This window comes from Dama dama, chromosome 14 (assembly GCF_033118175.1).
Source record: "Dama dama isolate Ldn47 chromosome 14, ASM3311817v1, whole genome shotgun sequence".
NCBI classification, from domain to species: Eukaryota; Metazoa; Chordata; class Mammalia; order Artiodactyla; family Cervidae; genus Dama; species Dama dama.
In genome coordinates this window covers 39090194-39105632 of record NC_083694.1, presented here as the reverse complement: position 1 = coordinate 39105632, position 15439 = coordinate 39090194, and the positions used below count along the sequence as shown (strand labels likewise).

General features: G+C 54.7%; 1 protein-coding gene across 7 annotated transcripts; it reads right to left on the bottom strand.

The window, feature by feature from the left end:
- Nucleotides 1–57: 57 nt before the first annotated feature.
- On the bottom strand, nucleotides 58–15413 carry MTHFR (methylenetetrahydrofolate reductase). Of its 7 annotated transcripts, none has more exons than XM_061160393.1 (13): nucleotides 15275–15413; nucleotides 14768–14928; nucleotides 12495–12740; nucleotides 10847–11085; nucleotides 9916–10026; nucleotides 6508–6701; nucleotides 5284–5534; nucleotides 4876–5010; nucleotides 4536–4716; nucleotides 4097–4279; nucleotides 2896–2997; nucleotides 1977–2096; nucleotides 317–1321 (listed from the first exon to the last, which is right to left on the bottom strand). In XM_061160393.1, the coding sequence occupies exons 3-13, from the start codon at nucleotides 12725–12727 to the stop codon at nucleotides 1103–1105; spliced, it is 1968 nt and encodes a 655-aa protein (XP_061016376.1). In that variant the 5' UTR covers nucleotides 12728–12740; nucleotides 14768–14928; nucleotides 15275–15413; the 3' UTR covers nucleotides 317–1102. The 7 variants fall into 7 exon arrangements, with proteins under 7 accessions (XP_061016375.1, XP_061016376.1, XP_061016378.1 ...); XM_061160395.1 differs by having other exon boundaries at nucleotides 12495–12737; XM_061160394.1 differs by lacking the exon at nucleotides 15275–15413 and adding an exon at nucleotides 15020–15153.
- Nucleotides 15414–15439: the final 26 nt, after the last annotated feature.

Below are 15439 nucleotides of genomic sequence, written 5' to 3'. Positions count from 1 at the left end.
CTGAAAGACAATAAAACACCCTCCTTAACTCCAGCTGCTTCTCTGTAACTCCTAAAGGGTGCCCGCCCCCACCAGCCAGCCCCTGTGATCCATTTCCTCTGCCATCAGGCTGCTCTGTGGACATCGCCCCTCTCTCCCACCCCTGAGCTGGTGAAGACTCACAAGAGGGACTGGGACAGGGACTTGTGTCACAAGCTCCCCTGGACAGCGGGGAGCAGCGCCAGGCAGACAGCTTCCTGGACAGCGTGCTCTGAGGGGAGGAAGCAGCTGGCAGGAGGAGGGGCTTCTGCCTGAAAAATAAGCCAGGAAGAAGTCAATCGGGCTCAGCCAACCTCATCTTCACCCTTGATGGTAACAGGCAGGGTATCCTTTCACCCTTCAGGGCCAGGGGAGAAATGGGAAGGCCAAGGGTACAAGGGTTCAGACACCATTAAGCCTTCAGAGGCAGTTTCTCAAGTCATGGGGTAAGTCTTTCATCAAACAGCAGCACCATAGAAAGGGGAGAAACCCAGTTGAGCTCTTTGCTAAAACGAGGCCAAAACTATTAGGTTTCAGTCCAAGGTCGTCCAGGGGCCGCTGCCTGATGGGGCAGTTGGCAGGCGGGGCAGTGGCCGCCTCTTCGTTCCCAAATGGGTGGCACCTGGCTGCCAATGCCTTGGAGGTGGAACGGTGAGGCGCTATGACCTTGCCATGTCTCCTCTGCAGTCCCACAGGACCTGTTGCAATGTTCACTTTGCCTGTTCTCCTGGCGCCCCAGGAGCAAGGTCACTGACAGTCCCAGGCTGGCTCCAAGGGGCTCCGTTAGCAACAGCCCTTCTTGGGGTGGACAGCGTTCTGCCCATGGGGTCCTTGTGGAAGGGGATGCTCCCCACCAGAGCACAGACTCTCAGCTGAGCAGGAACACCAGGTTCCTGTGTGGGGCAGACTCAAGTCCAGCCAGAGCCTCGGAGCCTCACACCAGTCTAGCTGCCATCATTGTATCAGAGGATGGAGGCCAAGGCTGGGGAAAAACAAAAAAGAATAGGGGTCTCCCAAAGAGCCAGGAGGGAGAAGAGGAAGGTGGGACACAGTGGCCTCAAGCCAAGGTGGTCAGGGTGCAGGGTCATGGGGCCTCTGTCTCCCTCTCATCTTGGGGGGGCCTGCTCAGAAGCTCAAACGTGTCTTCCACCACCTGCCACAGGCAGTTGTCCAGCGGAAACTCGTTGTCCACCAAGTTGACCAGGAAGTAGTTGTCATGGATGTACTGGATGATCATGCGGGAGGGGGACTCCTCCTCATACAGCTTGCCCCACTGCTCAATCCACAGCGCGAAGGCCTCATCCTGCACGTGTGTACATGCGCACACACAGGCGCACACACAGACACCCACGGACATGCAGGCACACACGCACAGAGGCACAGGCACGCAGTCTCACACAGAGACGGACACACACAGACACACACAGAGACGCAGGCACACGCGCACAGAGGCACAGGTACGCACACAGAGACAGACACAGAGACGCAGGCACACACACACACAGAGACACAGGTACGCATATTCACACACAGAGACAGACATACACAGACACACACACAGACGCAGGCGAACATACAGGAAAGCACAGGTGCACACAATCGCACATACAGAAACACACACACACGGAGACGCAGGCATAGGTATGCACAGTCCCACATACAGACAGAGATACACACAGACACAACAGCCAAGTTAACAGAGCTGCCCCTACGTCAGGGCTCCATGCTCAGCACCCCAAGGGCCTCTGCTGCTGCCCAATAGGACGTTTTCCAAGAACTCAGCATAGCCCATTGCCAGTGCCACCCCCCTCCCTGGGTCAGAGATAAACACCGTGAGTCAGAGTCAGGGTGCTGCCAGCCCCGGGGGTGCGGCCTCCAGCCACCTACCCAGGACCTGGCGACACCGCCCGCCCAAGGCTCTGGAGGAAGGCAGGACAGGCCTGGTCCCGCCCCCTTACCTTCCAGAACATGAAGCTGACTGGGTCCACCACTGTGGGCTGGATGATCTCTCGGCCGGGGAAGATGCCCCAGGTGACCGCATTGGGCTGCAGCTCAGGGGCGTTGGTGATGTTTTCACCCTGGGGGGGGTGGGGGTGGGTAGGAGCAGACTTGGGGTGCAGACAGCTGCAGTCCTCTCACTTGGAGCATGCACCCCCATTCCCCTCTCCACCCCCCAGCTCTGCAGCTCTGTGACTAGCCACAAGCCTGAAAGTCAGAAGTCATCCTGGCCTTTTCTGTCCTCCATCCGAGGTGCCAATCAGCTCCTCTTTCAGTGGTTCTGCTCAGTTCCTCTCATGTCTCACCTGGCCAGGCCTCTCTGCTACTTACACCACCAGGCCTGGGGACTCTTGTCTGCCCAACCCTGTTATCCACATAGCTGTCCACTGGGATCTGCCCCCAATCAAACACAGGGCCAAGGCTACCTCTTGCCTATAAAGGAAACCTCAAATGCCAAGCAGGACAATTGAGCCCCCTGAGGACCTGGGCCTCCCTCTGACCCCATTCAGCAGTGAGGCCTTTGCATACCCTCGGCCCTTTCTCGGGATTGCCCTCTGCTCCTCGTTCTTAAAGATTCAGGATACACAGGATCCCTCCCATCGCCTCCTCTGACCTCTCAAGTTAGACATCCCTCCCACATCTCCAGCTTCCTCTGCTGAAGTTCACTGTTACAAAGTGCAGCCGCCTGCACCCATTCATAATTATCCCCTGATGGCCTCCTCGCTAGGCTGGGAGCTCTAGGAGGGTGAGGCCTGGCTCTGTCTTCTAATCCACTTGGCATAATGCCTGGCCCAGTTGGGCGCTCCGTGATTGCTGAATGGCAGAGTAAATGTGGTGCTCTGGCCCTACTGGGCGCCCTTTGACCCAAGGCTAGCCTACCTTCACATCCACGATGTGGTAATTCACTCGGAGCTCATACTTCTTCAGCACCTGCAGAAGTGCCTCCACCGTCTCTCGGGAAGTGAAGAACTCTAAGTAGGCCTGCGGGAAGGAGACAGGCACTGTCACATAACCTGCAGGCCTCACTGGACACCTTCCATGGGTGCTGCTGAGCGAGCTCTGTGCTCTGAAACACTGGACGCTTGTCCTGCTGACCGTGCCGGGGAGGCACCCATGAGGACACGTGTGGCAGGACACTTAAGGTGTCGGGATGAACAGTGGCCACTAGCTGGAGTTAGCAAATACATGAATGACAGGGAGGGGAGCAGGCACGTGCAGTTTCTTGGTCTTTGACGGATCTGAGGGCCATCTGGCACCCTTCCATCCAGTGGAGAAAGTGTCCACGGAGAAACCATTTCAGAAGCTGTACAGGGGGCCCAGTTTGGCAAGAGAGGCCTGTCCCCTATCCCCTGTCTGCTGGGTGGAGGGCTTCTTCAGCACCACCTGGCCATCAGGAATTAGCTGGGTTTATTTATTTATTTATTTAAACTTTGGCCACACCATACAGCATGTGGGCTCTTGGGTCCCTGACTGAGGGATCTAACCCACCCACCTGCATTGGAAGTGTGGAGTCTTAGTCACTGGACGCCAGGAAATTCTGAAGCTGGGTTTATTTAAATTCACTTGCTATAATACTCATAAAACTGCAAGGTGGGGGCTGTTAGCTCCATTTTACAGATGAGGAAACTTAAGTTCAGGAAAGCTAAGGAGCTTGTCTAGACTGACTATACACAGCAGAGCTGGTATTCAAATGCAAGTCTTTCTACCCCCTGAGCCTTCAGGCTTTAGTTTAGAATGTAATTTTGACTCTAGCAGCCCCTGGAGAGAGGGATCCACAAGGAACAGTAATAACAGCTCCTAGTTAGGAGACGTTTCCCATGTGCTAAGCACTTTACGTGCTTTGTTGTGTTTCATTCCCAGAACACTTGACGTATCCCCATTTTAGAGAAGAGAAAGCTGAGGCTCAGAGCAGCCAAGTGACCATTCTACCCAGGTCTGTCCGACTCTGAGTTCCCGCCCACTTTGATTCACTGCTGTTCAGAATAAACAGTCTCTGAGAGGAAGGCTGCTATGTCCTCAGCCCTGGAGAACCCCTGCATGCAGGTCAAAGGGTGGGTAGCCCTGCAGGTCCCTGCCACACCTTCTGGAAGACATAGCCCCCACTGGGGCCCCAGCCCACGATGGGGTCAGAGGACGGCTTCCCGTTGATGTTGGGCTGGGAGTTGATGGTGAGGATGCCCCGCCGGTTCACTCTCAGCAGCTCCTCCTTCATCAGGCTGGTCTCGGCCGCCAGGGGCTCGTCATTCCAGGGCAGGCAAGTCACCTGAGGAGGGTGAGCCCGGCTGGGGCAACAACCCGACCTGGCACCCTCGGTCCCTCCCTGTTACAGGCCCCATCAGAGACCTAGCCTGTCTCTGCCTCTGCAAGCCCCTTCCAGGCACCCCGCATGGGGACCCCCTGACTCACCTCCTCCCTTGGCTGAGATGCCACATCCAGACACGGCGACAAGGCTCAGGGTAGGGCGTCTGGCCCACAGGATGAGGGGCAGTACCCGGGGATCCCACCCCAGCTGCACTCACTTTGTAGCCGTTCTGGTTGGGCTCTCCTGAGAGGTAGTGGGCAAAGACTTGGAAGACGCTTTCCTCACTGGTCAGCTCCACCCCCCACATCTTCAGCAGCTCTTCCTTTGGGGACTTGCTCTTTAGGTAGAAGAGGTAGTAGTCCTTCAGCTCCCCAAAGGCCGGAGAGGAGGAGTTGCCCCTGGCGGAGGAGGTGCCCTATGTCAAGTCGCACTCCTGACCTTGGGCTCCAGACAGACAATGGCCTGCACCTGCCCCGGGGTTGGTCCATTCCTGTAAATTCTGTCCGAAAGGCCCCTCCACACTCAGTCTCCCTCCTCATCCGGATAAACCCACTCACCAGCGGCCGTTGGGGAACTCGTCCCACTCCTGCGTGCGGTAAATGTAACTCTTTGGTCTTGAGGCCCAGAAGATGGGCCGGACATCCTCCTCCCGGCGCTTGGGGTGGGCGCTGAGGGCCCAGGGCAGGGGACGCCTGTGTGAGAACGCAGACAGAAAGGGTCAAGGACTGGACAGAGGGAGAGAGGGAGGCAGCACTGAGCCCAAGTTCTTCCACTGAACTCAAACATCAAGCTGGACAGGCAGTTCTGGCTGAGACTGGAGCTCTGACACTAGACACTGCACAACCCTCTGTGCCCCGTGGCGGCTGGCACAGCTAGGGTGCGCACATTCTGTGACTTCTGACTTCCTGACCCACCCGACTCTCCTCTGGGGCTCCCGGGCCTCAATTCGGGGCCTCTGGCCTCACCTGGGGTCCTCGATCCAAAGCCCCAGGCGCTTCAGCACCTCAATGGTGGCCACCTCCCGGTTGAGGGTGTAGAAGTGGAGGCCTGGCACCAAGCCACTGGCCAGCAGCTCCTGGCACAGGCTCACGGCCTGCTCGATGCCGTAGTTGCGGATGGCAGCATCATTGTCTTTGATGGGCTCGATCACGTCCTTGATCTGCTGTGGCACCTCCAGTTTGGACAGCTTCACCAGCTGCCGGAGGGAGTGGTAGCCCTGCCCAAGACATGGGGGGCTGCAGGTGCCATCTCCCAGCCCGTCTCTCACTCCACACACTCATCCCCCCACCGGGTCTCCTGGCCCCTGTAGTGCGCAGGGTGACCCAGGACAGTCAGGCCATGCAGGACAGTCAGGCCATGCAGCGCAAGCACCCTTTGCCTACTCCTTGCTTTTTCTACTTTGCAGATTAGGGCAGCTGTCTACAACATCCCTTGGGCTTCCCTGGTGGCTCAGATGGTAAAGAATCTGCCTGCAATGAGGGAGACCCAGATTCGATCCTGGGGTTGGGAAGATCCCCTGGAGAAGGGAATGGTAACCCACTCCAGTATTCTTGCCTGGAGAATGCCATGGACAGAGGAGCTGGGCGGGCTACAGTTCATGGGGTCACAAAGAGGCAGACATGACTGAACGACTAACACTTTCATACTTCATAGCATCTCAGCCACAGGCCTGAGGCAGCCCTTTGGCCCCTACATGTATCTATTGATAGCACGGTGGTCATCTCAGCCAGTGGTTCCCAAGCCTCACCAATCACCAGAATCGTCCACCACATTTAAGAAATAATGGACAGATTCCCAGGCCCCACCTCAGATCTACTGAACCAGAACTTCAAGGTACGGGGTCTGGAAATCTAGCCTTTGAAAAAGCTCATTAAATGATTCTGGTGACAGTGAAGTTTGGAAACCATTAACCAAAATTTATAATGAGAGTAATAACCCCTTTCAGTGACACTTATCGGCAAGCCCCTCCAATAGGTACTACTGCTATTTGAGAAGACATCAGGGGTCTGAAGTAGCTGGCAAGACAGCACTTTGCAAAGACTGAGCATCTGTCTAATGAAAATCTAATGAGAATCAGAAAGAACTTGAGCCTGAACTTGGCACTTCACCCCAGGGCCCTGGCTAAGGGGGAAGTGCTAGCATGAGCAGGGGCGGTGGTGGGAGTCCATTAGCACTCCTGGGACCCTCACCTGAATAGGGAAGATGCCAGGGAGGATGGGGCAGGTAATGCCTATCTCGGAGCAAGCCTTCACAAACTGGAAGAACGTGTCAGCCTCAAAGAACAACTGGGTGATGATGAAGTCGGCTCCCGCAGCCACCTTCTCCTTCAGGTGCTTCAGATCGGCCTCAAAGCTCTCTGCTTCAGGGTGGCCTTTGGGGTAACCTGCCAACAGGGATACCGTAGAAAGAGGCTGGCTCCACCCGCTCAAGGTGAGTGATGAAGAAACCAGAGAGCCGGCAAAGGACAGCTCCGGACCCATACCTTCTAGCCTCTCAGCACGGACAGGCTGAAGTGGTGATGGCCGCACTGCTTAGATGGGCCCCTCGCCCCAAAGGTGACCCTCGGGGAGAGCTGGCTTACAGTCAGCACCCCCCCCCCCACAAGAGTGGGGGTGGACTGCCCTCAAATCCCCACACTGTCCTGCTTCATGGTCCGTGCAATTAGTCAGGCCAAGTTGACCTGGACTTGGTGGCCACAGAAAAGAGAAAATGCTACATTCACACTGGCTGGGCAGCTTGGGAGGATGGGCTTGACTCTAGGTACCGGATGAAAACAGTGCTTTTAATTTCACATCAAAATCACTCGGTGGTGCCAGATGGTACAGCCAGAACCATGTTACACAAGGAAGAAGTGAAGACAGTGGAGAGGTTCTGCTTGAAGGAAAGAATGGAGAGAACATGGTAATTACTCCTAAATGCCCACAGGTCTGTCACCAGGAAAACAGAGTGACCTTAGTTCCTTATTCGCCATATTCTGTGCTGCTTCTGATGGTTCCGCCTGACAGTGGAAAGAGCAGCCCCACAAAACAACAAACTCCCAGAGTGTGAAAACATGGGGTGGGGCACGGATGTCCACATGCTGGGATGGTAGGGATGTCTGGGAGGCGGGGCCAGACCTCCCCAAGGCACCTCTAGCTCCAGGAATGGTACACCTCACCCCACCCCACCCAATTTCCCTAAAGGACTAAACTCACTAGTGGCTCTGCCTGCGCCGAAAGACCAGAGGACCTAATGAACTACAAGCAGAGCCCTGGCTTCCTCAGCCTGAGGCCAGGGCAGGACCCTAAGGCAGGAAGTGAAAGACCTGAACCCATGCTGTTGGACAGCCAGGCTGCTTTGCTGTGACAAGGCAGTTTCATTCTTAAGAAAGCCCGAGTCATCAAAAATGGATAGAAGAACTACTGTTTCAGGGACAAGGGGGTGGGAGGATTAAACACCAGACTGTTACACTTTCAATAACAAGGCTCTTTTTCCAGCAGGAATTTCAGAAACAGAGGTTTTAACAGCCGAAACTCTAGAAAACCTCAACAGCGCCCAACAGATCCAGCAGTTGCTGATGTTCGGGTTTTGCTACATTCTTATTCTACAGTGGCCAGCCGGGTGCTTTCTGATGCACCCGTCTGCTTTCTCATCCACTTCACCACGAGCAAGGCACCAAACTGCTCGGCAACGGTACGCTCACAGCTCTGCTGGTTTTAACTTGTGACCATCCAATGCCCATTGCACGTGGGCACATTCCCCAATCAACCAACTGTCTTGTGGCCCTGTGAGCAAGGACACTTGAATTCCCACTTCCTCATCAGGGTCTCCCACTCTCATTTACCTCAACACCTATTCTGAACACTGAGAACAGTGGACCTGTACACTGGGGGCCTGGGGACACAGCCCAAAGCCCCCACAAGAAGTAATTTCCTTGAAGTCACATGGCTTACTTTTTAAAATCCAGGTCACTCCGATGTTCTACTCCATAACATAGCTGGGTTCGTTTTAGTAAGAGTGATATAATTTCCTCCAAAATATTTGAAAAAATCATCACGCCAAGATGATGCATCAAATGAATCCCTGGACTTCCGGTGTGTCTGGCACACACTGCCTCATCATACTTAAGCCCCTATTCGAGAAGCTTAAGGCCCAGCCCCCAGCAGTGCAGGCAAGATGGAAGGCCACGCCCTCTCTTTCTAGCAGGTTAACCTCACCTCCCAGCTGTAGCTAAAGAAACTAGAGTTGAAACTAGAGTTCTCTCTCCTGAGATCTGGATTTATCACTGAGGCCTGTAGGTCCACCTTGGCTACACTCAGGAGCAAGCAGTGGGTCACGTGTGTACCATACATATCAGAGACAGGGAAAGTGTGCATATTAGATCTATTGGATGAAGCATGGAGCAGTGGAAGGCAGAGATGGGGCTCTGTGGCCCCAGGGAGGATGAGGGAGGGCTGTGGATTCCAGGGCTTAGTGAGGTCTGAGGCCATTTCCTGACCTTATTCTGAGATTCCCTGCCCTCGGAATCTTAATAAATATATCTCTTTTGTTTGAAGAGGAATAGAGCTGGGGAACAGGCTAATAGCAAGAAAAGGCAGAGGAACAAAACTTTACAGTATGAAGGGATATGGGGTGGGGGGAAATCATTGGTTCTGATTCGCGTTCACCTTGAGTAAATAAAACCTCACTTTGAAACTGTTCACACCTCCCTAATACAGTTAAAAATAATGTGACCCTTTTCCCTTTCACATGCAAATGTAACATCCTTTTTTCATCACGTCAAGAACACATACGTATCTTCCTTGGAAGTCTGGGTGGTTAGATTTTGGCCACCAGGAGTTGAAGAGGAAGGGGAGAGGAAGGGGGTCCCAACAGTGGGCACAGGTCTAAGAACAGAGGAGCCCTGGCCATACGACACTGGTTTATGCTACACGAACAGAGAATCACAAGTTCAGCATTGGTACTTTTCATTCCATTGTATTCAGTTGTATAGTACTTCCAAATTCAAAATGAAAAGAAAAGCTGCTCTGCATCAAAACATCTGAGCAATGTTACATTTTAAAAATGGACAGAGGACTTCCCTGGTGGTCCAGTGGTTAAGAATCTGCCTGCCAATGCAGGGGACACAGGTTCAATCTCTGGTCTGGGAAGATCCCACATGCTGTAGGGCAACGAAGCCTGTGTGCTGCAGCTACTGAGCCCTCGTGCGCTAGAGCCCACGCTCCCCAATGAGAGAAGCCGCTGCAGTGAGAAGCCTGAGCACCGCAACTAGAGAGTAGGCACCACTCACCGCAGCTAGAGAAAGCCCTCGTGTAGCAATGAAGAACCAGCACAGCCAAAAATAAATAAATGTTTTTAAAAAATAAAACTAGAAAAAAAAAATTAAGGGATGGTGACACTCCCAGGAGCATGGTATATGAGAGGAGGAGGAAAAGGCAGAAGATGTGGTCTGTCCAACTCACCTCTGCACCTCCATCACTCCATTCCATCACAGCACAGGCCTCCCCCAATGGTGCAGGCAGGCCCCCGTGGTGCACTGAACCTTTTGAGGTCCTCATCTATGCCTCTCCTTCCTTCCTCTCTCAGGCCCCACCCACTGAGACACCCCAGCCCCTCACCTGCCACACAGACGTCAAAGTAGTCACCAAACTCGTTTCGGATGTGCTTCACCAAGTCCGTAGCATAGTTGAAGCCTCCTTCCTCCTCTTCCCACTGGTCACCTATGGGGTCTGCAGGGTTGGAGGTCACAGTGCTGGGTCTCACCCCACTTTCAGGAATTTCTCTGTTCCTTCTCCCCACGCCCACACCCAGGGCCAACAGAATCTCGAAGGCAGAGCCTTCCTATTACTTAAGTTGGTGTCTGAGCTTTCCATTGTAGCACTTGGTAAACAGTGGGAGCGACGGCAGCAGCCAAGCCAGCAAACAGTCACCAGGCACAGATGCGGGCAGCAGCTGGCAGAAAACAGCTGCCGCTCGGCATTCAGCCCGGAGCATCCGAAATCCCCCCCACCTGTTCACACATGGGTGTGTCCAGGCACCTCGCCCAAGCCCACTGCTCACTCTTCCACTCCCTGGGAACCCTTGCCTCCTGGGAGAAGCTTCTACTCATCTCAGGTGAAACGTGGTCTTTGGGGATAGGGAGCAAGAGGCCACAAGGGCCCGCCCAGCAGACTGCCGCTTCCCACACTTGTGTCCCCCAATGACAGCCCGGCCAGAGGCATAACCAGCTACTCTCACTCCTGGGACCCAGGTCAGAGCTGAACTCTGTGACTGGGTCAAAAGCCGGGAGCAGGAAGGGATCGATTCAGTGGTATACATCACAACAGAGAGTTATCAGGCACCGGCTGCGGTCCTGACTGAATTCCTACTGAGAGGTCAAGAGGTCAAAAAGTGGCTCCATCTGTGTGTCGCCCATGGTTCTCTTGACCCATACCACCTACTGATGCTCCTGGCAGGGATGGGACCCAGAGAAAAGAAAAGGACCACTGCAGGGACAGAAGAGGTCCTCCAGAAAGCAAGACCCCAGAGAGCAGGCTCCTGGCTCCACACCTCCCCTCAGCGCCAGGATGTTCTTCAGGCCCAGCTGCTTGGCTTTGTGCAGGTGGCCTGTGATCTCCTCCCGGCTCTGATGACAGCAGGTCATGTGCAGGATGGTCTCGAGGCCACAGTAGTTCACGGCGGTGCTGGCAATCACCATGGACGAGGTCTCCTTGTCGGAGCCAGGATCCCCAGCTGGGTGCCAGGTCACGTCTACAAAGAGGGGGCCACCCGCTCCCATCCGGTCAAACCTGTAGGGAATTTCTTTCTGAGGAAGGGCTCCTCGGGGTGCACCACCCATCACCACCTTCCCATGGGGTCTTGGACTTAGAGTAGCCTCACCTGCAGGTTGGCATCAGACTGACCTGCATTCACATCCTGGCTCTGCTACTCACCAACTGTGCGATCTTGGGAGAATTACTTAAACTCTCTGTGCCTCAGTTTTCTCATTTCTACAATGTGGCAGGGGACAGTGCCTACTTCTTAATAACACTCTGAGGATATCATGACAGATGGCCCCACGACTCAAGAACAGTGCCGGGTATGCAGTGAACAAGCAATCAATGCTATTATGCATAATCAATGCTATTATGATTATTCTTATTGCAAAGATAACAACAATAAAGCCATTTTCTGTGAGAGCAGCACTTTGGACTTTTCAAAGTGCTCGCATATTTACCATCTCAGGTGAATTAAGACATTTTGATGGATAAGGGTTCAGGGCACTCCTCAGAGTGGCAAGCAGGGCCTTATTCTAAGGGAAAAGAGGGTCAGCAGACACAAGTTTCTTCCGTGCTGCCCACCTCCACCACCCCCCAGCCCCCAATACTGCCCGGTCCTGGCAGCAGCCAGGAGTCCTGCAGAGCACGTCCATATTACCAGGACTGGTATCAAGAGCCACATGGATGCTGTGTTATAAAAGTTGTGAAAAAGAGAAAGTGTTAGTCGCTCAGTTGTGTCCAACTCTTTTTGACCCCATGAACTGTAGCCCGCCAGGCTCCTCTGTTCATGGAATTCTCCAGGCAAGAATACTGGAGTGGGTAGCCATTTCCTTCTCCAGGGGATCTTCCTGACCCCAGGATCGAACCCAGATCTCCTGCATTGGAGGCAGATTCTCTACCATCTGAACCACCAAGGAAGCCCATTATAAGCTGTGGCGCATTTGCACATTTTTGTGCCTTCAAATTTCACAACCTTGGGAATGACACATAAGTGCAAGCAATACAAAGCATAAACTTTAAAAAAAGAATTGCGATTCATAAAGCGCTAATGCAATCCAGTTGGCATTTCTCGATTTCAAGGGCATAATCCCAAATGCCAAACTTGCTAAAAATGTTCTCCAAGCCGCTGTTTTTTAACTTTCTAAACTCTACTCATGATCTAGCCACAAACTCCATCAAAGAATGCTGTCTGGGAGAATGAACATTCTTAACTAACGGAAGACTGTGAATAAAAATTACACGTGCCTGGAGAGACTTTTACAGACCAGGAAGTGGCTAGTGGCATACCAAAGCATCTCTCCTGGCTTGGCTTCATTCCAGCCCTTGGAGCTACCTTTTCTCTGCTGGGTCAAAGTGCAGCCCAGCCGCAGGGCAGACAGTTCACCTATTCACCCTGCCTCCACTCCCCAGTCTGTACTCCTTATCTTACACCAACTCACCTGGAGATGAGATTGACAGCACCCTGGGCAGTTCGGGGAGGGAAGAACTCTAGGGAGAACCACTTGTCACCAGAGTCCATCCTCCGCTTCATCTTCTCCCGGAGTCTCTCGCATCGCTCGGGGTCCAACCCCGGCGTGGAGCACCTTGAACTGTCCTTGGAGCTCTCGCTGCCGCTGCTGCTGCCCTCCAGGCGGGGGCCTGGGCCTCCGTTCCCTCTGGGTTCGTTCACCATGGCAGAGTTCCTGCTGCACGGGGGCGGGGGCGAGGGCGAGGGCAGGGGGCGTGAGGGGCAGGCGGCCGAGCCCCAGCGTGGCAGGGTCAGGTGAGGGATGCTGCGTTTTCACGCAGGAAGGCGGCCGGTGAGGGTCTGGGTGACAAAGCCCCCACCCAGCGACTCCGCAGTAAGGGCTGTCTGTGCTGCCTCGCTCCAAGCTTGGCCCTCCGCTGCTGCCTGACTCCAGGGACGTCAGCCCCCACCCGGCACATGCTCCTCAGCCCCTGGGTCCTCTGACCGCTACCTGATGGAGGGTGGCACTGAGAACCTTCTGCTGCCAGCCTCCGAGGCTCGCATTCCCAGGGAGGGGCAGCAGTGCCCCGCTGAGAAGACCTTGGGTTTTGGACGGTCCATCTCCGCCCGGGGTAAACTCAGACCCCGGACCTCAGAGTTCCTGAGAAACGAAGAACCTTCCCCAGCGGGTGTGCCTGAGTGGGCGGAGCCATGACAAAGGAAGAGCTTAAAGCTGTAGCTGGGGCCAGCGCGAGGGGGCGGGCGCAAGGCTTCCAGGCGAGAGGGAGGGCTGAGGCACTAAAGTGGTTGAAGATGGATAGGAGGAGGGGGACGTGGGGCTGCTGACCGCAGCGTTTAGGTGGAGATGAGGTCAACAGATGTTCAGGGCGACTGGATCACTCGCCAAAGAAGGAACAGTTCGGCCCTGGAAACATGTCCTGGGACTGGGAACAGTTTGTGTGCACGCAAGATGGAAGGGCTTAGGGCTTGACGAATCTGCCAGATTTCTAAGTTTGTGATTCTCCGACAAGACCATGTCATGGGTTAGAAGTTGACATTGGCTGGGTTCCAAAAGTAGCCAGATCCAAGTTCTGTAAGGGCATGGATTTATGTCCAACTTGGAACAAAGACTGTCCAGCCTGTGCATGTCTTTCAAGCTGTTGTCCTTACACACATCAGTGAGGTCAGTTCAAGAAACTGCACAGCCACCACAGCTGAAGCCGTGAACCATGGCAACCACAGGCAGGCCAGGCTGACAGAGGGCACAGGGCCACCGGGCAGTTTGGTGGGGAACATGGGACACACTACTCATGCACCGCAAGAGTATCCAGTGTGTGGCAACGCGGAACATTAGAGGAACAACCAGGCCAAGATCATGTGTTTCAGGGAATGCCTACTGCCAAGCCCATGTTGTTAACTAGTTTGGGGTCCTACACTCATGAGAAACTGATGAAATCCAATGCTTCTCTACCCTAAAACATACACAAGTCTCCTTGGTACATCCAGGGTCAAGGAGTTGACTCCAGACTGTGCTTTCCATCCTGAGGGATGCCCATTTTGATTCTGACCTAAAGCTCCAGTTTCTCCGTAAGGGATGAACACGAAGTGTAAGAAAGGGGAGTGTGTCAAGATCAGCCAAGTATGGCCTCTCCTCTGAAAAGAAGGGAGTGCATTGTTAATCATCTGTCGGACCAAAACAGGAGGAGAAGAGGCTGAACTGCCTACAAACTAACTGCTCCTTCGTCTGTTCATGAAGACGTCCTAGCTCTGACCAGGCACTAAACTTGTTTCAGCAATTTTTCACGTGCTACCACTTAATCCATTTTAAGCTAGGACCCCAAAGGACCCTGTTGAAGCTGGGGATTCACATGTTTATCTCTCTTCTTCCCAGTTCCCTGAGACCAGGGCCAAGTATTCTGCCTATGGTATCCCAATGCCTGGCATCCGGTAATAACAACCGGCATTCACTGGGCACCAACAGGCCAGGCACTGTCACACCGTTCTCAAAACAACCCTCCACCAATGGATGTGCGTGCTCACTCACTCAGTGTTTACGACTTTTTGTGACTCCATGTAGCCTGCCAGGCTCCCCTGTCCATGGGATTTCCCAGATAAGAATACAGGATTGAGTTGGCCTTTTCTTTCCTAGAGGATCTTCGGGACCCAGGGGTGGCACCGGTGTCTCCTGCCTCTCCTGCACTGGCAGGCGGATCCTTTACTACTCAGCCACCTGGGAAGCCCCTCTGCCATTTGATGAGCACTTACTTAATCGGTGCCAGGCACCTGGAACAGTGGGCAAATACTGGAGCCCGTCACTCTTAGAGGGGTCCAGGTGGGCACTTGTGTGCACCCCGAAGCAGTGGCGTCGGGGAAAGCAGTGCCAGCGGCCCTCGGCTCTTCTCAAGATGTTCAGTCGCTCTGGCGCGCTGCGAACAGAATCACCGGGTCACTGGGTCACGGGCAGGGGCGGAAACCAAGACCCAAGTCCGGTCCCAGGGCACTGGGTCACCACCCCACCTCAGAGTCGCCTCAGCCCTGAAGTCCCTCCGTCCAGGCTTGGGGCCGAAACGGAGTCTCTGCTCCAGGGTTGGGGGAGGTCGCAGGGCAGTCAGTGGGGGCTACTTTAGTCTCACCGAGGACGCGCGCGCAGAAAGGGCTGGCCAGCCTCCACCGCTCCCCGCCCCCCACCCCCCGCAAGAGCCCGCCCCTGGGTGGGTGGCCCCCAAGGCCCGGGTCTCCCCCGCAGGCGACGTACGCCTCGCCGTCACTCACCCTCCGGTCACGGATGACTCAGAGCTTGCGGCCTCCGCAGCTGTGTGGCGGCTAGTGAGTGTCCGGCGGAGGGGGCGGGGCTCGGGAGGAGGCGAGGCGCGGGTGTCAGGTTGCTAAGGGAGGCGGGAGCAGAGGACGGAAACCGCCCTCGCGGACGCTCGGAAG